The 23000-nt window shown below is 48.7% G+C and overlaps 1 protein-coding gene across 2 annotated transcripts in view; it reads right to left on the reverse strand.

Annotated features, from left to right (window-relative positions):
• Nucleotides 1-23000, reverse strand: part of sv2ca (synaptic vesicle glycoprotein 2Ca) — a 156401-nt gene that overhangs the window by 119836 nt on the left and 13565 nt on the right. For both annotated transcript variants that reach the window (XM_084334155.1, XM_084334154.1), the window contains exon 2: nt 13432-14261. In XM_084334155.1, the coding sequence (XP_084190281.1) occupies nt 13432-14023 (592 nt within the window). In that variant the 5' untranslated portion in view covers nt 14024-14261. The remainder of the gene's footprint in view (nt 1-13431; nt 14262-23000) is intronic.

The raw sequence follows: 23000 nt of genomic DNA on the forward strand, positions 1-23000 counted from the left end.
ACAAAACATAAAAACATACAACAACAAAAGTGCAGGCTGAAAGTGCTACAAAAGTATTAATTTGGGACCAAAATCAAAGAAAGCAACGACACTCTTCCTGCAAGGAGCTCTGCAATAAATGTTTAAATTCGCCAAGCAAGGCCATGGCATCCAGGTGGATGAGCTCCTGCAATTCATTCCACACCAGAGGTGCAAAGTAGGAGATGGCTGTCTTTCCTAGTTCAGTGACCACTCTGGGAATTTAAAAGTAGCCACCTAGTGGACCTGGTCTGGTAGCTACTAGAGGAGGAAAGTAAGCTACAGGCTTACAGGCTGTGACCGAGCCCTTGTGAATATTGTGAGTTCTGTTTTCTTTGCATTTAGGGCTAATTTAAGATCATGAAGAAAGGTTTGTAAACATTTAAAAGCACCTGTGAAGGGGAGGGAGCACTAGAATATTGGACTCAGGGACGTGCACAGGACTTTAGAGAGGGGCAGGTGCTCAAAGGCTGAAAAGGGCACTATACCTGTGTGGGTTTTAACCGAGCGCACGAATTGCGCGAGCACGATTTTTAAGGGCCCTTTTCAGGCGGGAGGCCCCCTTTTTATGCTTTTTGGGGGAGCTCACTGTGTGCAGGAGCTCACTTATCCTTGAAAGACACGTTTATCATTGACTTAAAAGGCCATACATCTCCATAAATGTTCAGGGGGAGGGAATAAGTGCTTACCCTACAGACCCCAATAAGTGCTGTATATTCTGTATTGTTTAATATAAATGCATTTTTTATTCCAATCCCGATTTTGTATTTGAGATTCCCAAATCCCATCGGACTTGACTTCTTCGTGTCCCTCAGTGAGTGTAATACCAGCATTCAACTGCATGCGCCACAGCGGTTTCTATCATCATCATCATCACCACCCACGCTATGCATAAAATATATAGGTCCGCGGAGAGGCCGTGCAAACTGCAATGGAATATGGGGCATCTCTCTCTCTTTACCTAATATTTTGATTCTATCCTGACATTTTTCAGTTGGAAGGGCAGTCTATATGCACAACGGTAAAAAAATAAAAAGGTTGTAGTGGGCACTTACATGGGCACTTACCTGGACGGGATATAATCCACCTACACTGTCACTTTAAGGACACGGGGCATCCGGGGTATCTAGAGCGGCCATATTAACGCTTGACTTTTGTTTGTTGTGTATCCATGGCTATGCTATTAAATGATGCACACTGATGTGTGGTCTACACTGGTCACTAATGTACAGTGTAAAATGTGTGTGTGTCCCTACCCCACCCCCCCCCCCCCCCCCCCCCCCCCCCCCACCTCCAATGTACAGCCCTCACCCAACCCACCCAACCCCACCCCACCAACTCTTCCAATGTACAGTTTCTACGCCAAATGTATATACACTCCTTTTCTGGACACTTTTGTATCACAAACAGTACTGTATTTGCAAATCTGATATGTCAAAATGTATAGATGTAGCAGTACTGTCTATCTGTATGTCATGTATGTCATATATGTTATGATGAATTGAAAATGGGGGACCCTGGTGTAAACAAGACGAAAGTCTTTCTCTGGTCTGCATCCCCTTAACAATTGTATGTATTGAGATGTACTGTACTGTACCCATTCTGCAATCTGTTAATAAACTTTTCAATCAATCAATCAATCAATCAATCAATGGTCAAAGAACTTCACTCTCTTTGGTCATGATTTCCCGTCTCCTACATTGGTGAACCTGACGTTCTTGGACGCTTTCAAGAACGATTGAACAATGGAACAGGCAGTCGCGCTGAAGTTTATGGAAGAGCAGCTTGCGCTGAAATTGCCAGAGTTCTGGGAAACGCAAGCTACTGCATGGTTTGTGCAGGCGGAGGCGCAGTTTGCAATAAAGAAAATAACGGAGGATGACACTAAGTACTATCACGTTGTCGCTGTGCTGGGGACTAACACGGCAGCCAGAGTGGTGAGTCTACTCACAAACCCTCCGGCGCACGATAAATATGGCACGCTGAAGGCACACTTGTTGAAGTGTTTTGAACTGTCTGAGGTGGAACGAGCTAACCGGCTGTTTTCATTGCAAGGTCTGGGCGACAGTAAACCGTCCGAGCTTATGGATAGGATGTTGGCGTTGATGGGAGAACATGAGCCCAACCATTTTCTCTTCCGACAGCTGTTCTTGCGCCAGTTACCGGCTCAGGTAAGGGCTGCCTTGGCCAACACAACAATAAATGACTGCCGTATGTTAGCCGCGGAGGCGGATAAGTTATTTTTGGCCAGCCAGCAGCAACACTGTACGGCCGTGTTCTATCATGACCAACCCTCTACCTCTCACCATGGGGATTATACCGTCGCTGCTGCGGTGGCAGCCCCTCGCCAGTGAGGGAGAGACACTGGCTGGTGTTTCTTTCACACAAAGTATGGAGCCAGAGCTAACCAATGCCGTCCCCCATGTACTTACAAGGGGCCGGGAAACGCCCGGGCCGGCGCTCAACAGTGGCCATGAGCGTTGGTGGGGCCGGCAGGCTACTGTTTATTCGGGACAACATCTCAGGCAGGCGTTTCATGTGCGACACAGGGGCACAGAGAAGCGTGCTGCCTGCGTCAAGGGTGGACACCCTGGCCGACGGGCATGGGCTCCCTATGGAAGCTGCCAATGGTACTACGATCCGCACGTATGGCAGTAGGCTAGTGGAGTTGTGTTTTGGTGACCGGCGGTTTAGCTGGAACTTTATTACTGCTGATGTGTCTGTGCCCCTGCTGGGTGCTGATTTTCTGTGTGCCTATGGATTGTTGGTGGATGTCAGGAACAATCGATTGATCGACGCCACCACCTTTTGTTCATTTGAATGTACTGTCGGGGCAGCGCCTCCTGTGGGTTTGTCTAACATGTTGTCTGTTACAGATGAGTTTCACCAGCTGCTAGCCGAGTTCCCTGTCCTTACCCAGCCCACGTTCTCGTCCTCCACCAGTAAGCACGGTGTGGAGCATCACATCGCTACGGCAGGTGCGCCAGTCTACTCCCGGGCTCGGCGCCTAGATCCTGCCAAGCTGGCCGTGGCCAAGGCAGAGTTTTCCAACATGGAAAACCTGGGTATTATCCGTCGTTCTGACCCCTTCACATTGTCCCTAAGGCTGCCGGCGGGTGGCGCCCGTGTGGCGATTACCGCCGCCTTAACGAGGTAACCACACCGGACCGATACCCGGTTCCACATATTCAGGATTTTTCCACCCACCTGGCCCGGAAGCTCATATTTTCAAAAATAGATTTAGTTCGAGGTTACCACCAGGTGCCGGTCCACCCAGCGGACATCCCTAAGACGGCGGTGATTACTCCCTTTGGTTTGTTTGAGTTCTTGCGCATGCCATTTGGGCTTAAAAACGCAGCACAGACATTCCAGCGCTTGATGGACTCTGTGTTACGGGACCTGCCTTTTTTTGTTTGTCTACCTAGATGACATCTTAGTCGCCAGTACCACCAGGGCAGAGCACTTGTCCCATCTCAGGACCCTTTTCCACCGACTCAGTCAGCATGGGCTTATAATTAACCCAGCTAAATGTCAGTTTGGGCTGTCTAGGATCGATTTCCTCGGGCACCACGTCACCAAAGATGGGGCAGTTCCCCTCCCATCTAAGGTTGACGCCATAGCAAATTTTCCACTGCCACCCACCATCAAGGCTCTGCAAGTGTTCCTTGGCATGGTACATTTTTACCATCGGTTTGTCCCCCGGGCTGCTCAGCTAATGCGATCTCTTTACGAGGCTCTCAGGGGTAAAATCGCCAAACATGTGGTGGACTGGACGGACGAGAGACGCAAGGCGTTTGTCGATACTAAAACCGCCCTGGCCAATGCAACCAGGCTGGCACACCCACTTCCCAACGCCCCTGTTGCCATCACCACTGATGCTTCAGACTATGCTGTTGGAGCGGTATACGAGCAGTGGGTGAGTGGGGCTTGGCAGCCACTGGCGTTTTTTAGCCGACAGCTTCGTCCTAATGAGTGCAAATATAGCACTTTTGATAGGGAGCTCCTCGCCCTCTATCTGGCCGTGCGGCATTTCCGTTCCCTGCTGGAGGCTCGTTTGTTCACGGCATTTGTAGACCACAAGCCACTCACTTTTGCTATGGCTAAAGTAAGTGAGCCATGGTCTGCCCGTCAGCAGAGGCACCTGTCATATATCTCAGAGTTTACCACGGATATTCAGCATGTCGCAGGCAGGGACAATCTAGTGGCAGACTGTCTCTCTCTGGCCTTGATCGGGGCCGTCCATGTTGGTTTGGACTACGCACGCATGGCCTCAGACCAGGTTTCCGACCTGGACGTTCAGGCCTACAGGACGGCCATCACAGCACTCAGGCTGGAGGATGTTTCCACGGGGCGGCCGCGACCGGTGGTGCCCAGCAGTTGGAGACATCATGTTTTTGACATCATACATGGTCTCTCTCACCCCGGTAACAGGGCGTCTCAAAAGCAGGTGGCAGCCAAGTTCATTTGGCACGGGCTGAAAAAGGATGTGAGCGGGTGGGTTAAGACCTGTGTGATGTGCCAGCGCGCTAAGGTACACCGCCACATTAAAGCTCCTTTGGCCCAGTTCTCCGTGCCCGAAAGGAGGTTTGACCATGTGAATGTGGACCTGGTGGGTCCATTACCCCCATCGCATGGTTTCACATACCTCCTCACGATGGTGGACAGAACCACTCGGTGGCCAGAGGCCGTTCCGCTGTCATCCACAACGTCCACTGATGTGGCTCGGGCGTTTATATATACGTGGGTGGCCCGGTTCGGTGCTCCGTCTGACCTTTCGTCGGACCGTGGACCTCAGTTCACCTCTGAGCTTTGGTCCGAGATTGCCAGAAACTTAGGCGTGAGACTGCACCGCACTACCGCTTATCACCCGCAGGCTAACGGTTTGTGTGAGCGGTTTCACCGGTCCATGAAGGCTTCTCTCCGAGCTACCCTTAGCGATGGTAGTTGGGTTGACAGGCTCCCGTGGGTCATGTTGGGTCTCAGGACCGCCCCCAAGGATGATCTCCAGTCATCGTCGGCTGAGCTGGTCTATGGCCAACCGCTGCGGGTCCCCGGGGAGTTTTTACCTGACACCACAGACCCCTGGTCTGCGACCCAGCAGCGCGTTTCAAACTTGGAGAACGCTAGGGCATTTGTGCCGGTCCCCACCTCGCAGCATGGTTTGCCACAGACTCGTGTTCCACCCGGAAGGGTCCTACAGACGGGAAGTAAGACCTTCGTGGTGGACATTGGCGGTAAACCGGAACATGTCTCGGTGGACAGGCTTAAGCCAGCTCACTTGGATGTGGATCACCCCGTGGCACTCGCTCAGCCCCCGCGGCGCGTCACCCTAGGTCGCTTTTTGAAAATATGAGTCCCTCATCGCCCATTAGGCACCTTGCCCCTTGCCCTCCCCGCCACCGCAAGGCCCCAGGGGGTCCCACGGTAGCTCATATGCCGGCTCCAGTTGTTCGGAGCCGTTATGGTCGGGAGGTCCGTCTACCGACCCGTTTTGTGAGTTAGTAGGGTGAATTCTGGGGGGACATATGTAGTGGGCACTTACATGGGCACTTACCTGGACGGGACATAATCCACCTACACTGTCACTTTAAGGACACAGGGCATCCGGGGTATCTAGAGCGGCCATATTAACGCTTGACTTTGTTTGTTGTGGTATCCATGGCTATGCTATTAAATGATGCACACTGATGTGTGGTCAAAGAAACTTCACTCTCTTTGGTCGTGATTTCCCGTCTCCTACAAGGGCACTTTTTTATGAGGCTCAAAAGGGCAGGAGGCTCAAAAGGGCAGGTGCTCAAGCACCCCTTGGGCTCTACGTGTGCACGTGCCTGATTGGACTGTATTGTCAGCATAAAAATACAGCTTGGTTGTATGGATTATTTTTCCTACATCATTTATGTAGGAGGAATTGGCAGCGAGAATTGGAACTTTGTAACAGTGGACTTAGTCAGCACCCTATAGAAAAATGCAGGGGTAAGTGTGCTCTAATCCAACTCAATCAACGATACGATTGGCCATTTCTCTGTTGTTTATTTCAGCACATCAAGGCATGTGGCTGTGGGACCTGTAGAGGACCTACTCACCTATGTTCTTTAATTATTCTGAATAACCCCAAATGGATACCACTAAGGTCATAGTAATCATGTAAGCTATGTTTAGAATGTGACACACATACACACACACACACAAGCACGCACGCACACACACACACACACACACACACACACACACACACACACACACACACACACACACAAAAACACTCACATATTTTATACACACATACATACACACATACATACACACACATACACAAACACACACACACACACACACACACACACACACACACACACACACACACACACACACACACACACATATACATACATACACACGACACACACACACACATTCACTCACTCACACACCAATCATGTTCACCTCAATGGGGAGGGACCTCGGGGCAATCAACAAGGAGAAGGAGAGCAGAGGGGGGAGAGGATGAGAGTGGAAGAAAGAGGGACAGAGAGAGAGAGAGAGGAGAGAGAGAGAGAGAGAGAGAGAGAGAGAGAGAGAGAGAGAGAGAGAGAGAGAGAGAGAGAGAGGACAGAGAGAGAGAGAGAGAGAGAGAGAGAGAGAGAGGGGAGGGAGGGACAGAGGGCGAGAGAGGGAGTCACGAACAAGGGGAAGCGGTTCATAGACCATGAAAGCCTGCAGGATCTTGCTTGGTTAGAGAGAGGAAGAAAAGAGTTTCTAAGGAGACTAGACAGGAGGATGAAGGGAGGATGACGGAGTACACAGTATCTCCTGGAGACTGTCACACACACACACACACACGCACACACGCACACACACACGCACACACGCACACACACACACGCACACACACACACACACACACACACACACACACACACACACACACACACACACACACACACACACACACACACACACACCGTGTAGCTCAATGAGTAGAGCATATAGCACCAACACTGCCAGGAGTAAAAATGGTACATTTATATAGCACTTTTATCGAAAGCGCTTTACAATTCTGTTCCTCACATTTAGCCATTCACTCACACACCTACGGTGGAGGCAACCATGCAAGGTGCCAACCTGCTCTTCGGGAGCAGTTAGGGGTTAAGTGTTTTGCTCAAGGACACTTCGACACGCTGCCCGGGAGGAGAGGGAATCGAACGACTGCTCTACCCCCTGAGCCACTGTCACCCACCACTACCACCCACGTTAAAATCTTGTGCACTTATGGTGCTGAAAGGACCTTTGGATAGTAAAGTCCACCAAATGGCATACTATTATGTAACCAACTACCGCAGTGTATTGGTTCTATTATTGTATTATTGTGAATTAAACAGCACAGGTCCATTTTGGCTTGGCTCCGTACTGTACATCCATGTATATCTATTCTCTATTCTCTATTCCTCTATTCCAAAGAGGTCTGGGTGGGCGAGGCTCTCTACTGTATCAGTGTTGTGCTTCTGTTGCAGAGGTTCATGACGGGTTGTTGTTTTGTGATGCGTTGCTGCATGACAGCAAGTATCGTGGTCAGGGGCTCGAGCAACAACAGGGCATACCTGCACCTATAGAACAGACAAGGGTCTTTTTAAAACTGGATGCCTCTTTTTCTATGGTTATCCTATGTGGGGATTATGTTAAAGGTATAGTTCAGATTTCTTTTTTTTTGACGTGGTATGAAATGCTTGCCAGCCCAGTAGTGTAGTCAGTGCATCACCATTAGCTGACCTACTGAGTCCCTTGGTTGGAGGCTGGCTGTGTGGGGACCGTGTAAACAAAAAGATTTAAGCCACACCACAACATGTAAACAAAGGTTTTAACCATCCACAAGAGAATACAACAGTCCTTGTGTATTTCCCATGCTCGACTCTTCTCTCACACAAACACATTATATATACTGTATAACCTTTATTTAACTAGGAAGTCACATTGAGATCAAAACCTATTTTAGAAATGAGACCTATAGCCAAAACAGGGTTGAATAGCAGCATCAGAACACAATCACAAAGATAGAGACAACAGGTACGACACAATACAATACAGGATTACATAATAGAGTGCATAAAAGGCAGCAGTAGTTCGTCACAGCTCAGATTGTTACTTGAAGCAGCTGCAGCTAACAGTAAGAACATCCATTACTCAGTTGAAAATCATTACAGTAAGTGAGATAAGGGAATGGAGTTTGAGCTTGGTCTGCAGTTCAAGTTTCTTTATTAGTTCAAGTTTCTTTATTAGTTGTCATACAGAATACAGAATACTTTGCATGAAATGTTTCTTTCTGTGTTGCTCCTGAGAGTGTGCTAGATAATAACAAGATAGTATAAAATAAGTATAATAAGTATCAAATAGAAAGTCAAGAAGTCAAGTACGTAAAGAAGTGTAAACAACAAAATTGTTCAGTGTATCTATATATACAGTATGTACAGCTGGTAAGAAAAATGGAGAGGTATAGCTTAGCTTGTGATGCCACCTTGTAGTGGTGAGGTGCAATAAGGAATGAGAATGATGTGCTATTTCCTTACCAATAATATAAATATAAATATAAAGTGTAAAGTGTGTCTAAAGTGGTAAAGTGGGTGCTACAGTGTGTTGTTTATTTAAAGTGAGTGTATGTGCTGTGGGTGTGTTGATGGTTTGCTTATTGTTCATTGTTCATTGAGCATCCTGATGGCCTGGGGATAAAAGCTCCTTCTGAGTCTCTCTGTGCTTGCCATGAGACTCCGGTATCGCTTGCCTGACCGCAGCAGTTCAAAGAGGCAGTTGTTTGGGTGGCTGGAGTCTTTGATTATTCTCTTAGCCTTGCCCATGCACCGCTTGTTGTAAATGTCTTGGAGAGTGGGAAGCCCACCTCCAATTGTGCGTTCGGCTGAACGGGCCACTCTCTGTAGTCTGCTGCGGTCTTGTGCAGTGCTATTCCCAAACCAGGAGGTGATATTGCCAGTCAGGATGCTCTCTATTGTGCATGAGTAGAAGTTCTTGAGGATCTTCTGACTCACGTTGAACTTCCTTAAGCGCCTAAGGAAGTAGAGGCGTTGTCGTGCCTTCTTGATAACACTGTCAATGTGTGTGGTCCATATCAATTCCTCGGATATGTGGACTCCGAGGTACTTAAAACTGTTCACTCTCTCAACCGGTGCCCCATCGATGCTGAGGGGGCTGTAGTCCCTGACCCCCGACCTCCTAAAGTCCACAATCATCTCCTTTGTTTTGCTGACGTTCAGGGAGAGGCTGTTCTCTTGACACCATCCCGCTAGAACCTTTACCTCTTCCAGGTAGGCCCTCTCGTCGTTTGCAGAGATCAGGCCCACCACTACTGTGTCGTCAGCAAATTTGATGATTGTGTTGTTGTTCCGCTGTGCCACACAGTCATGTGTGTACAGGGAGTAGTTCATGTCAGGACCAAGGACCATAGCAGAACTGGTCTTTCCAGCCCCTGTGTGCATAGACGGTACTTTAAACTGAAGCCATTCATGTGATCTAAGGTTATGGCAGCTGTTCACAAATAAAAACATCAGGCTCAAGTACATGGGAAATTTGCTTAAGGTTGTCTTGTAAATTAAAATGTACCAGTGTTGTAGTCTATTCAAAGCGAGGGATGACAAGCCAACCATGCTATGTTATCAGGGGTGTAAAGTACTTGAGTAATTGTACTTCGTTACAATACTTAAGTACTGTTTTGGGGGATTTGTACTTTACTCGAGTATTATTAGGTTTGTATACTTTGTACTTTTACTCCATTACATTTCAGAGAAAAAATACATACTTTTTACTCCTTACATTTAAAATGCAGACCTACAAAGTAGTACAAGTACAAATCTCACAGGTCCAACCATTTAATTAGTATATTTTAATTGTTTATCTGGCCGAACTAACGTTAACGTTATTAATCCTGCGACCGCAGGTAAACAGCCAATCAAATCCCCATCAATGGAAAATGAACCCGCCCATACCCATGCTGATTGGTCCTTGTGCAACACTAGAAAGCAGGGATCTTTGATTAAACACCTGCTATCAGAAGAATAGACAGTCAGATCCGCATTATGCTGTGGTTAATATTGTGATAATATTCAGGGTACTCCAGTATTCTGTCTTCTGTCTGTCTTCAGCATTGTCTATCGCAGAACACATTCCATTGTGGGCAGAGTGTATGCTTGGTTTCATTCCAGCCTTGCCTAAACACCAGCTGATGATTTCACTAATTGGCTCACCTCTTCAACTAACTCACCTGGTGCAATGTATAGTTAAAATGAAAACTTGGCCCACGATGGAATGAATTTGAGACCCCTGGGCCCTCATGCATCAACGTGTTCTACGCACAGATCTGTGCTTACCCTGTGCGTACGATCATTTCTAAGCAAAGAGTGGGATTCATCAACTTCAACTTGAACTTGACTTCGTGCTTACATCTACGCACAGGTCAGACCTGGCGTACCTAGCTCCCAGTGGTAGAATATATTATTACAACAAGGAAATGAGCTTCTGTGCATAATAACACCGGCATGTTCTGTACGAACCGTAGTTCATTATAGTTCATTGTAGAATAGCAACAGTAGTGTAATTATGGTCAAAACCCTATAAATAGCATTTGGAATAATAGATCATTCTCTCAGAATGAATGCAGCATGGTTTATATAGCGTTATCGGAATATACGGGGTGTAGGCTACTGACTGACTGCGCTCCGCGTAGCTTGATTGATTGATTGATTGAAAAGTTTATTAACAGATTGCAGAATGGGTACAGTACAGTACAGCTCAGTACATACAATTGTTAATTGGGGATGCAGACCAACTTTCGTCTTGTTTACATCAGGGTCCCCCATTTTCAATTCATCATAAATCATAAAGCTCAACTCGTTATTATTCTGCGCAGACCGCAGAAACACGGGAACGTTTTGATTATATTTAAAAGGCTTTACGTTAAACGAAACAAGTGGAACTTCGAAGCTGTAAGCAGAATACAAGTCATATTAATATAGTGTTCTTCCCCCTTTTTACTGTATAAGAAAGAATAGAAAACGCATTGCAATGACACTATAGTGGACAGACTATGTATATGATGGGATTCAAGTTCATGTATTGAAAGGCAGGCTATCATACATGCAGTGAGATTCATTGTTCTTGTATATGCTCTCGTATTATATTGTTTATATAGGCTACCCAATACTGACATCAAAATAGATTGTAGTATGCCTCTAGAAATCATATGCAGCAGGTAGAAAATTGACGGGAGATCCATCGCGATTTGGAATCAAATTGAGGAGAACTTTAATCCCTGGGGTATTAATCAAACAACACGGGAAAAGGCAGTCATATTCCAGCGCGGTCTTTATTAGCCGACAACAAAATAGATGCATCTAAAAATCATATAGCCAATCGAACACAACTAATAAAGGCATTCATATTACAAGCACGGTTATAATGACACACAACCAACGCCAAACAGTGGTCAACGAACGGTCTTTATTAGTATTTTGAGCTGTCCAGGCAGAATTGCAGCAATGGTCTTAGGGAGCCGTTGATATCTGACATCACCGTTTACAAATCCGCCTTTTATTTATCCCACAATACGCGATAGTGTCTTCTTGGTTCGACAGCAGTGAATTCTCCGTGGAGTTTCTCAGGGTTCCGCTCGGGTCCGTCCATTATTTCACATCCCATGGGGGGTGTTTCCTCATTTTCATGACCATATATGGATAATCATGCACGAGCATTGACGGTAGAACAAAGTGGTATTCATCAACACGGAGGACCATAGAGCCTGCGTACGCACGTGTGATGAATGCCGACTTCCCTGTGCGTACGCTAGTTCTACATTCCGTGCTTACGTGTGGAAGTAGGTCAAGTTCTACGTCCACGTTGATGCATGAGGGCCCTGGTCTATCCCTTTAAAAAAAAAATACTTTTACTTTTTAGTACTTAAGTACATTTAAAAGTAGGACTTTTTGACTTTTACTCAAGTGTGTTTTTAGCCAGATACTTTGACTTTTACTTGAGTCAGATTTTGAGACGGTACCCATACTTTCACTTAAGTATAATTTCTGGGTACTTTTTACACCCCTGTATGTTATATACCTCAGGGCTGAATTATACAGGGCCCTGAAGATATAGTTAGTGATATACCTCAGGGCTGAGTGTCAAAGTGTCCTTGAGCAAGACACTTAACCCCTAATTGCTCCCGATGAGCAGATTGGCACCTTGCATGGTTGCCTCCGCCGTCGCTGTGTGAATGTGTGAGTGAATGGGTGAATGTGAGGAATAGAAATTGTAAAGTGATTTGGATAAAGCGCTATATAAAATGCACCATTTATAAAATGCACCATTTACAAAGTGAGACAGGGAGGCAAACCTGTAAATAATTATCACCCAAGTCAATCTGAGGCAGAAATAGGCCAGCAACTAAAGGTTTTCTTGATGGCGTAGAAACACATGTGAACAGGCCCCCAGTGTGTAGTAATATACTGACGTCGGTCTGAGAGAAGAATCAAGCATTGGAAATGTGGACATGAGGACATGTTGAATTCTGTTGTGGGTGGTTCAAAGTTTTTGTTGCATGCTCAGTGGTGTGGCTTAAAATATTTTTGTTAACAGTCCCCATCTGCTGCCGGCCTGAAGCTACCCAGCTAGCTTGGAACACAACCAGAACTCTGACCATGGGACTCTAATCAGCTAAAGGCTATGCATCGATTACTCTACTGGCAAGTGTTTCATAACATTTCATGTAAAATAATATATATATATTATAATAATAAGAAAATAAGAAAAACACATTGATAGATTAAAAAAGGGCAGTTTATGTAGGTCAGGGCAGAGGGACAGAGGCCCACGTCCCCTTTACACCCCATCTACGTGCCTGTTGCAGCAGGAAGTGTCCAAAGTGAAACAGTGACGCGTCTAAAGGCTGTGTGTCTGATACAATAGCCACACCTATCTGGCGCTGACACAGCGAGTCAGTCCCTGTACACAGCGTCCGCGGTGATGGATTACACACCTGCAGCCGCTTGGACTGGTGGGATCGCCGCTCAACAGTACACACACAGGGAATACCGGCGCTAGCCCCACTTAATCCTGACACAGAAACCCCTGGACCAGAACAGCTTATCTAGGCGGATCACAGGTGCAGGTTGAGGCACCTAATAGTTGACTCCATACAAAAGGAAACAGTGAGCAAAAGAGAAAGGAGAAATAGACGGAGAGAGAGAGAGAGCGAAGGAGAGCAATAGAGAGAAAGAGAGAGAAAGAGAGAGATAGAGAGAGGGAGAGAGAGAAATAGAGAGAGAGAGAGAGAGAGAGAGAGAGAGAGAGAGAGATAGGGTATAGTGCACATGATATTACATTGACTAACATTCAACACTCAGAGCAGACGGAGTCTCTTACCTAGCCATCCAGAGCTGGAGTTGGGCATGCACATGTCGGTCTCTGCGCTGGGCAGGACAAAGCCCACCACAAACACCTCCACCCCGTCTGACATCAGTGCCAGCCCCAGGACCAGGAACAGCTGCCACTGGAACCTCCCGTGTCCGCACTCCTGGATGATCAGTTCATACTGCTGGGCCAGCTCCTCCTCCTCCGCCTGCCTCTCCTGCTCCAGCTCCTTGCGGTCCTTCAGGGCGTCCGACACGGGCTGCCCCAGTGCCACCTGCCCCTCCTTGGACCTCCCATCACCCCCTGCCGAGGGGATCCCCTGATACTCCCCCTCATAGATCTCGTCCTCGTCGTCATGGCCCTCCGTGGCATCACTGGAGCCGTCCTCGTTGTCGTTGTCCCGCCCAGGCGGATCCCGGTAGAAGTCCCCCTCCCCCTCGTCCTCCTCATCCTGGAAGCGGCTGTAGTTGCGCTGGGATGAGTACTCATCTGTGGCGCGGTCCACCACCTTGCTGACCTTCTTTGCCGCGTGCCGCTTGGCCTCCTTGGCCATGTCCTTTGCCCCCTTCGCCAGGGTAGTCCTGTTATCGTAACTGTCCTCCATTCTGGCTCCGTATGCAGGTCTTCAGGAGGGGGAAGGGTGAGTTCAGTGAGCGTTCAGTTGGTGGGGGTACAAGGGGGAGGAGGAGGAGGGAGGGTATGGGAGGATGGATGTGGGCTGGAGGAGGTGCAGGGTTAGTGGGAGCAGTGGGTCTGGAGAGGCAGCAGGGGGGGAGGAGACCCTGGAGTCTGCAGTCACCACAGCAGATATCCCACAGTGGCTGGGCAGGTCATCGGTCAGGCTGTGAGAGAGAAAGAGAGCGATGGAGACAGAGAGAGACAGTGACAGTAAGAGAGTGAAATAGATGGAGACACGGTGAGAGAGGGGGGGAGAGAGAGAGAGAGAGGAAGAGGTAAATGTTGGTCAGTTAAGAGTCATAACTCAAGTGTGTCCCGCTGCATCAGGCCAGACGAGCGGGTGACACCATGCTGACTCAGCACTCTCTCTCTTTATTCGTTCACTCTCCCATCCTCCCAGGTCCTTTTAATCATCCGGAGTGATGTGGAGAAAATGGCTTTGGCTGTATAGCTCACCATTTTTATTCAAAACGAACATTCAATTTCCACAAGAGCTCTCTCTCTCTCTCTCTCTCCATCCCCTGTTCTATATTTCATGAGTCGGCCCCCCCTTCAGTCTTGAAGAGAGACAGAGCATTTTAAACAGAGACTCTGAAATGTGCTTAGTCATGATCGGCTCCGAGGAAGCGCAGCTAATAAACAAGGCTCTGCTGCCCCCAACACCACCCCCCCCCCCCCCCCCCCCCAAAATAATCTATTTGTCCGTAATGAAGAGCTGGTTTATTGCAAGGGGTGTAACGGGCCGACCGGAACGGCCCGGTCATCTTTAATCCGTGCACGGAGAGGAGACTCTACAGAGATATGCTGGAGATGAGTGGTCAGGAGGAGTGTGCATGTAGATCAGTGAACACACACACACACACACACACACAGATGCATGGACATACAGTATGTGTGTAAACACACACACATAATGGGTGTTCTATGGCCTGAAATTCGGCATGGACAGTGATTTTGTACACATAAATTGGGACGCACAAGCGTACATGCACACATGCATGCATAGTACACACACACACACACACACACACACACACACACACACATGTATCGGTACACACACACCCTCAGCATGGATGGGGAAGCCCTTTCCAGTAGTAGCAGGCCTACGTCGGTGGGAGGGAGACCTGGAATGTAATGTGATTTCTTGTGAACGGTCACACTGTGAACCACGGCGCATCACCCCATATAGCATCTCCACTCACTCTCCATGGTATATATATATCTTTAAAATTTAACCTAATCAATTTGATTAGATTGCTTTTTGCTTTATATATGCTTGATATAAATAAAAATATAAATTGTGACTGGAAGATGTGTGTGTGTGTGTGTGTGTGTGTGTGTGTGTGTGTGTGTGTGTGTGTGTGTGTGTGTGTGTGTGTGTGTGTGTGTGTGAGTGAAAGAGAGAGTGAGTAAATGAGACAAGTGAGAGACAGATAAAGAGTGACTGAGTGATTGAGAGAGTGAGTGAGTGAGCAAGCGTGCAAGTGACAGAGTGAGTGAGTGAGTGAGTGAGTGAGTGAGTGAGTGAGTGAGTGAGCAAGCGTGCAAGTGACAGAGTGAGTGAGTGAGTGAGTGAGTGAGTGAGTGAGTGAGTGAGACAGAGTGAGTGAGTAAATGGGTGAATGAGTAAATGAGTGAGAGAGAGAGAGAGAGAGAGAGAGAGAGAGAGAGAGAGAGAGAGAGAGAGAGAGAGAGAGAGAGAGAGAGAGAGAGAGAGAGAGAGAGAGAGAGAGAGAGAGAGAGAGAGAGAGAGAGAGGGGGGGGGGATGCTCACCACAGTCACTAATGAACACTGAAACCCTGTCAGGAGGAAACAAATCACAGGGCCAGCTCCAGCTCCCATAATGCAATTTTACTGGGCAAAATGACACTGCTGATTCAAGGTGACTCCGCTAATCCCTTTTGGCTCATTGCGTTTGGCTTCTGTACTTAAGACCACTCTTATTATTTTTTATTTTATATATATGGATTGGTCATTTTTAATAGTACCACAATGACCGGAGATATTGTAGCGAGGATCGATAGATCACACCAGATTCTACAGGCCATTCATTAGTGGGTTGTGTGTTATAGGGGGATATTACATTTAAACTTCAGTCGACTTGATTCCGGATTCGGTTAGGCAGAGCAGTTACAGTATTACATTATAATCTGTGTGTGAATAAATGTAGACCAATAAAAAAATGTATTCTTCAGTGGAATAACACAATGCCGGCCTAGAGCCTATATTGAGCTCATTAATAGCAGAGGCGTTAAAACACTGACACGTCACAGTGATTCAATACAGACCATGATATTTGGATAGCCACACCCTTTATTCATTCACTACTTAGGTACACACACACACACATGCGCACACACATGCACACACACGCACACACACACAAAATGTGCATCGCAAATGTATAGATTATTCATAGTCTATGTCTATCTATATCTATATCCTATATCCATCAAACACAATCACAATCACACACACATGCAGAGCATGCACACACACACACACACACACACACACACACACAAGAGGGTGAAGGGCGTGAGTGGCGGCACCACCTGTCCGTCAGAAAATCGATGGAGCATATGGCGATCGGCCCCGCTGTCAGCAGTGATGAGGCTCAGAGAGGAGACCCTGGCGCATACAGACAACCTCACAGACCCCCCAACCCCACTCCCCCCACCTGACCACCACTGACACCACCCCGACAGCCCAGACAGCCAGAGCAACTGGAGCAATCGCAATCACACTGGGTGTAACTGAGGGGTACAATTCCCTGACTGTATTGATAAGTATGGTATTATTAAACCACTACCGCTTGTACTTTAACTTCTGGCCATCCAGTACATGATATAGATATGATGAACACTTTCCCACCTGATGAAACGAAGTCCACACAAATGTATAAATCGAATATTTTATATAGCAAAGGGTATATACAACGTTCACTTAATGACATTTATGATTTGAAATGCACTTGTAAGGCAAATGAGTATTCGTAGGTAAATCAACATTGAATGTCCAATCTCTGGTTACGCAGGGAGCAAGTATACAACCTGGTTCTTTAGGGAACTATAGCGATGGTACTTAAATGATTATAGCTGGATACACTAAAGGGGGGGGGGGTCCCGCTGGTTGTAAGACAGTAGGGGGGGGGTTAGAAGAGCCGCTGGCGGTATCCCATCTGGCCGACGATTTCTTGGGAGAATTCAGAGTGCTGAACACGGTGCCCACAGAACCTCGGTCCACAGATGAATACAGCTGGACCCTCTGGTGGACGGTAGCTGCCGGTCCACAACGAAGAGACGTGAGGCGACCTCACTCGGGGTAGAGCGCCGTCTCACCTGGACTCCTCTCCGGGGGGTAGTTCCAACACTCAGCAGTGTTGGCCGTTATCCATGGAATAATCAAAGCACCCAAAGCATGTAGATAATCCAAGCCGTGGAAGGCTCGCCGTCGTCCGGGTAAAGTAATCCAATGTACAGGTCCACTCGTCCTGGCCCGGAGCTCCTCGGATGCAAGCACCACACGTGGTCTGCCCAGCCTGGTTAAGACTCCAGATAACGTCAGGAACGATGGGGGTACTGCTCACTTTATAACTCTAACCGAACGATGCACCATACATAATAGACTATTATTAACTTAATAGAAATACGTCCAACTCGACGGTATAGTGCCAAACTATGACAATTCAACTATTAATCCACACGATGTCTCAATGCCTATTCTGAGGCCAAGTAGGCCATACTGCACCACACGTGCGTCGTGGGTGAGGCTTCGCGTCTGTTACTAGGTTGGAGGGTAAAGGACTAATGGACTAAAAGAAAGTTCTACTTTACTTGCGCCATATATATATGCGCTGTGAACAAATAGTACCATTCGTATTTCGCCAGACGTATTCCTACGCGGAACCGGGCTTGCCACGACATGTTTGTCGGCACGATTGAACTTGAACCAAGGGGCATGGCTGCTGGCGCCAGGTTCTCGTCCAATGGTAGAATGAAACTATTATGGGCTGTTAGTAGACTAAAGGGATATTCAGTGCATATTGTACAAGGAATATACAGGGGATATCAAACGATATACAAATACTATTAAATATATATCCATAAATAAATATATATATTCGGTTTAATCTGATCCTTCACAACAGCCGCCCCCTAATTAGTCCCACCTAATTAGCTAAGCAGAGACAGATTAACCGCACTGTCTACCACTCAAGGTCCGCTGTAAGGGTCAGTCAACTCACAAAGTCATGGGGTCATGGTCGTCATCGATAGTGTCTGGGAGTCTGGGCAGTTCTATTAGCCTCGCCACGGGTCGTGTGTAAGTTCGCCCTTGGACGAGCACTTCAGCTGCTCGGACCTTGCCATCGGCACCGGTGATCACTTTGCTTACGCGGCCAGCCGGCCACATAGCTCTGGGTAGTGACTGGTCGATAATCATGACGACTGTTCCTTCTGTCAAATTGTCTCTCTCTTTTACCCACTTCTGGCGGGTCTGTAGAGACGGTAGGTAGTGGAGTAGGAAGCTGTTCCAAAACTTGTCAGCTAACACTTGACTGTACCTCCACATTCTTCGGCCGTTCGCTTCTTCAGGCCTGTACATTGTCTGGGGTAGCGCGGGGTCCAGCCGCCCCATTAAGAGTGTGTTGGGGGTGACTGGGTCGACATCTGCTACATCACTTGAGACGTAACCGAGGGGTTTTGAGTTCAATACTCCCTCGATCTCCGTGAGGACTGTCATTAGGACTTCTTCCGCCACAGTCTGGGCCCCAAGCACGGCGTACAGGGCTGTCTTTATAGAACGTACTTCTCGTTCCCAGGTTCCACCGAAGTGGGGTGCGTTCGGGGGATTAAACTGGAAGTCAATCTGGGATGGAGCGAGGTGGGTCTTAAGTTCTGGGCCCATGGCTTGGAAGCTCTCTCTCAGCTCTCTTTCTCCGCCTTTGAAGTTTGTCCCGTGATCAGACAACAATGTAGACGGTTTTCCTTTCCGTGATGTGAATCTTCGGAAGGCCATAAGGAATGAGTCTGTGCTCATGGTCGGAAGGAGTTCGATATGTATCGCTCTGGTGGTCATGCATTTGAATACAATACCCCACCGCTTCTCGGTTCCTCTTCCTCTCTTTATATACAACGGGCCAAAACAGTCCATGCCTGTGGAGTGGAATGGCTTGTCGCCGAGTCGGAGGCGACAGGGGGGTAAGTCAGCCATCCGGGGTATGCTGGGCTGCGCGCGCCACTTTCGGCAGTCTAGACAGGTTCGCTGGAAGCGTCGCACCGCTTCTCTTCCTTGAAGTATCCAATAGCGACGTCTGATCTCCGCGAAGACTCTCTCTGCTCCTGCATGGTGTACATCCTCGTCGTATTTCTTTATGATCAGCTCTGTGACCTTGTGTCGGCTGTTCAAGACTATCGGGTACTTAACGTCATCCGGTAGATCGGGGGCTCTCCGCAGGCGACCACCCACTCTGATGAGATTATGGGCGTCACTCTCGGGTGCCAGGTGGAGCAGTCTGCTGTCTGATGGGACGGGCTTTCCTCCCTGTAGACAGTCTAGCTCATCAGGGAACGAGTCTCTCTGGGCTCGTTGTAGTAGAAGAAGTTCTGCTTCTTCGTAGTCAGCTGCTGAAATGTCAGTGGTGGACTGAATCTCTGGGTGGTGCCACAGGAATGTCTTTAGCTGCGCACTCTGTAGGGTAATGCAGTCATCTATGTTGGGGTCTGTGGAGGCGACTGTGCTCAGTCCACAGAACATAGGTTTCTTGTTCTCAGCCTCCTCTTTACTTGCTTCCCGTGGGGTGGGCGTAGGCCACTCTTCTTCCGGGAGCTTGAGGAATTCCGGTCCGTCACTGTAGATGTTGCGACGGGTGAGGTCATCCAGGGACATTCCCCGGGTGATGACGTCAGCTGGGTTGTGTTTGGTGTCCACATACCGCCAGCTCGCTGCTTCTGTTAACTCTTGAATCTCGGTGACTCTGACTCCCACGAAGACCTTGTATCTGCATGAATCAGACTTGATCCATGTGAGTACTGTCGTGGAATCTGACCACAAGATTGTTCTGTGCACCGGAATGGTGAGTTCACGTTGGATTAACGTGGCTAGATGCGCTCCTGCTAGGGCTGCGCAGAGCTCTAGACACGGGATAGATTGTTGCTTTCGTGGGGCTATTCTTGAGCGAGCCAGGATGAAAGCAGTGTGTATCTCTCCTCCCTTCTCTTGGGCACGCAAGTAGGCCACCAATCCATAGGCTACTTCGGAGGCGTCACTGAAGACGTGTAGATCCATCTTGCATGTCTCTGGCCTCACTGTGGGTGGGAAGTAGCTGCGGCGTATATTGACGCCTGGGAGTGAGCGGAGTTCCGTCTCCCACTCTCTCCATGTGGAGGCAAGGTGTGCGGGTATTGGGTCGTCCCAGCCCTGGTCCTTGTCCCATAGTGCTCGTACAATCATCTTTGCCCTGGTGGTGTAAGGTAGAATACATCCCAACAGGTCATATTGTCTGGCGAGTGTTCTGTACACACTCCGTCTTGTGGTCGGTATCGCCGTCGACCTTCCCTGCTCCGTGGTCAGGGGTTTGTGTCTATAGTGGAGCGAGTCTGTTTTGAAGCGCCAGACTAGTCCTAGTGTCATTTCTTGGGCTTCTCCTGGGATGGTCGCCATCCAGGTCTCGCTGCTGGCAGCCTTGTCCGCGGGGGAGAGGCTGCTCAATACGTGCGGGTCACTGCTGGCCCACTGCCTGAGATCAAAGCCGCCTTTGATTAGGGAGGCGCGTAGCTTGATTAGGAGAGCCTCGGCTTCTTCTTGAGTCGAAACGCTTTGTAAACAGTTGTCCACGTAGAAACTGTTCTTCACACTGTGTCGGACCTCTTCATCTGCTGCTGGGTCCTCTGCGACGTGTTTCTGTAGTGCAAATGTAGCACAGCACGGGCTGCATGTGGTTCCGAAGGGGAGTACTTCCCACTGGTAGATGGCTGGGTTCTCATCTCCGATCCTCTCTCTCCATAGGAACCGCAGCAGGGGCTTGTCCTCCTCCACTAGTCTCACCTGCAGGAACATCCCTTTGATATCCCCGCTGATAGCCACCTTGTCCTGGCGGAAGCGTAGTAGCACGCCTAGTAGAGAGGGGCCGAGTGTGGGGCCGGGCAAGAGCTCTTTATTCAGATTTTGGGATCCGATCTGGTAGCTGCAGTTAAACACAATGCGATCCTTGCCGTTGTGGTGGACCTTGTGGTGCGTCACGTACCATGATTCGGTCGTCTGATCGGCCTCTTTAATGTCAATCTTTGTCACGTGTCCCGCTGTGATTAGCTTCTCAATCTCAGCGCGGTACACACTCTCTTGAGCGGGGTCTTTGGCTAGGCGCCGCTCTGTGTTCAATAGATACCGCTCCGTGGCGTCTTTCTTTGCGTGAAAGGTGGGCATTCCCTCTCGCCTCAGGAGTGGAGTTGCGTATCTCATCACTCCGCCGACTGTGACTCTCTTTGTCCCTTGCTCGAGTAGGTTGATGGCGTAAATGTCTTCTTTAGAACGAATGTCTTTCTTTTCGTTCTTAAAGGGCATTGTCTCTAGTGTCCATAGCCTCTCGACATGCTGCAGGAGAGTGGTGTCTTCTTCTGTCGTTCTGGAGTGGAGGCAGCTAGTGGCTGCTGTTCGGTTGAGAGATTTAGCGAGGGGGCCTTGTAGTGTCCACCCTAGGCGGGTCTCGACTGCTGCAGGACAGCCTCGGGGTCCTGTATGGACCCGGTCAATCGGGACGATGAGGTCTGCATGGTCGGAGCCTATCAGCAGGGTCGGGGTGGCGCCGTCTATGAGCGGGATAGGTAGTTGACGCAGGTGCACATATTTATCCATCAGCTTGGCGATGGGGTAGGTGTACTGCGATAGTCCTATTTCTTGGCTGGTGAAAGCATTTGTAATCCTATACCGTCGCTCTGGCTGCCCGCTTGCTGCGATAGTGAAGGAGACATTCTCGCCCTTTATCGTCTTTAAATCTCTTCTTATTGTCCGAATCGTCATTTGGTTCTCGCTCCCCCGCAGTCCCAGCTGGGCCGCAGCGGACGCGAGCAGAAGGGTCTTCTCTGACCCGTCATCAAGGACGGCGTAAGTGTCCATGACTTTATCTTGGTAGCTCAATGTCACACGGACTACCTTTAAGAGCACTTGGGCGCCGCTGCTGCTGGCGGGGTCAATGTACATGACACTTGCCTTGGTGCCGCTCGATGGTGCAGGTGCAGGCCTTCTTCTGTTACTGTCGTGTAATACATCTAGATGGGCTCCGTCGCACCGACTGCACCTTTTCTTTAGGCGGCATTCGGCTGCCATGTGACTGCGCGCACATCGGTAACAGCGCCTGTTGGACTTTATCCATTGACTCACTTCTTCTGCATTCATCTTTGTGAACAGGTCACATTGTGACAGCCAGTGTTCCTTCTCACAGTAGGGGCACACCATCTTCCACTTCTCTTTTCTCGAGGGGGTACGGTGGCTCTTACTGCTCGGTACTGACTCTGATTGGTGCATGACAGTCACCGATCTTCTTCCATCGTTTATTCTCCTGGGTCCCTCTCTGGAGCTTGGCGTGCTCCGCACGAACGTATCCAGTCGTAAGCTGCTGACTTCTCTCGCCAGGAAGTCGGCTAGATCAAGGAGGGATGGTTCGGGACCGTTAGGATCACGGTGGTCTCTCTGCCGCCTAAAACGCTCTTGTCTTGCGGGTGGCAGCTTCTCTAAAATCCTCTCGACGTTAGAGTTGGCGTATAGCTCGTGCATGCCCTTTTCCCGTTGTGCTCCCAGCATCCCTACCAGGGACTGCACTTTGATTGACAGGTCGTCTAATGAGCGATTGTCTGTTGCTGGGGGTAGGCGATCAATATGCCTTATCTCTTGGATTACGTAA

This window comes from Notolepis coatsorum, assembly GCF_963971535.1.
Source record: "Notolepis coatsorum genome assembly, chromosome: 1".
Taxonomy (NCBI): domain Eukaryota; kingdom Metazoa; phylum Chordata; class Actinopteri; order Aulopiformes; family Paralepididae; genus Notolepis; species Notolepis coatsorum.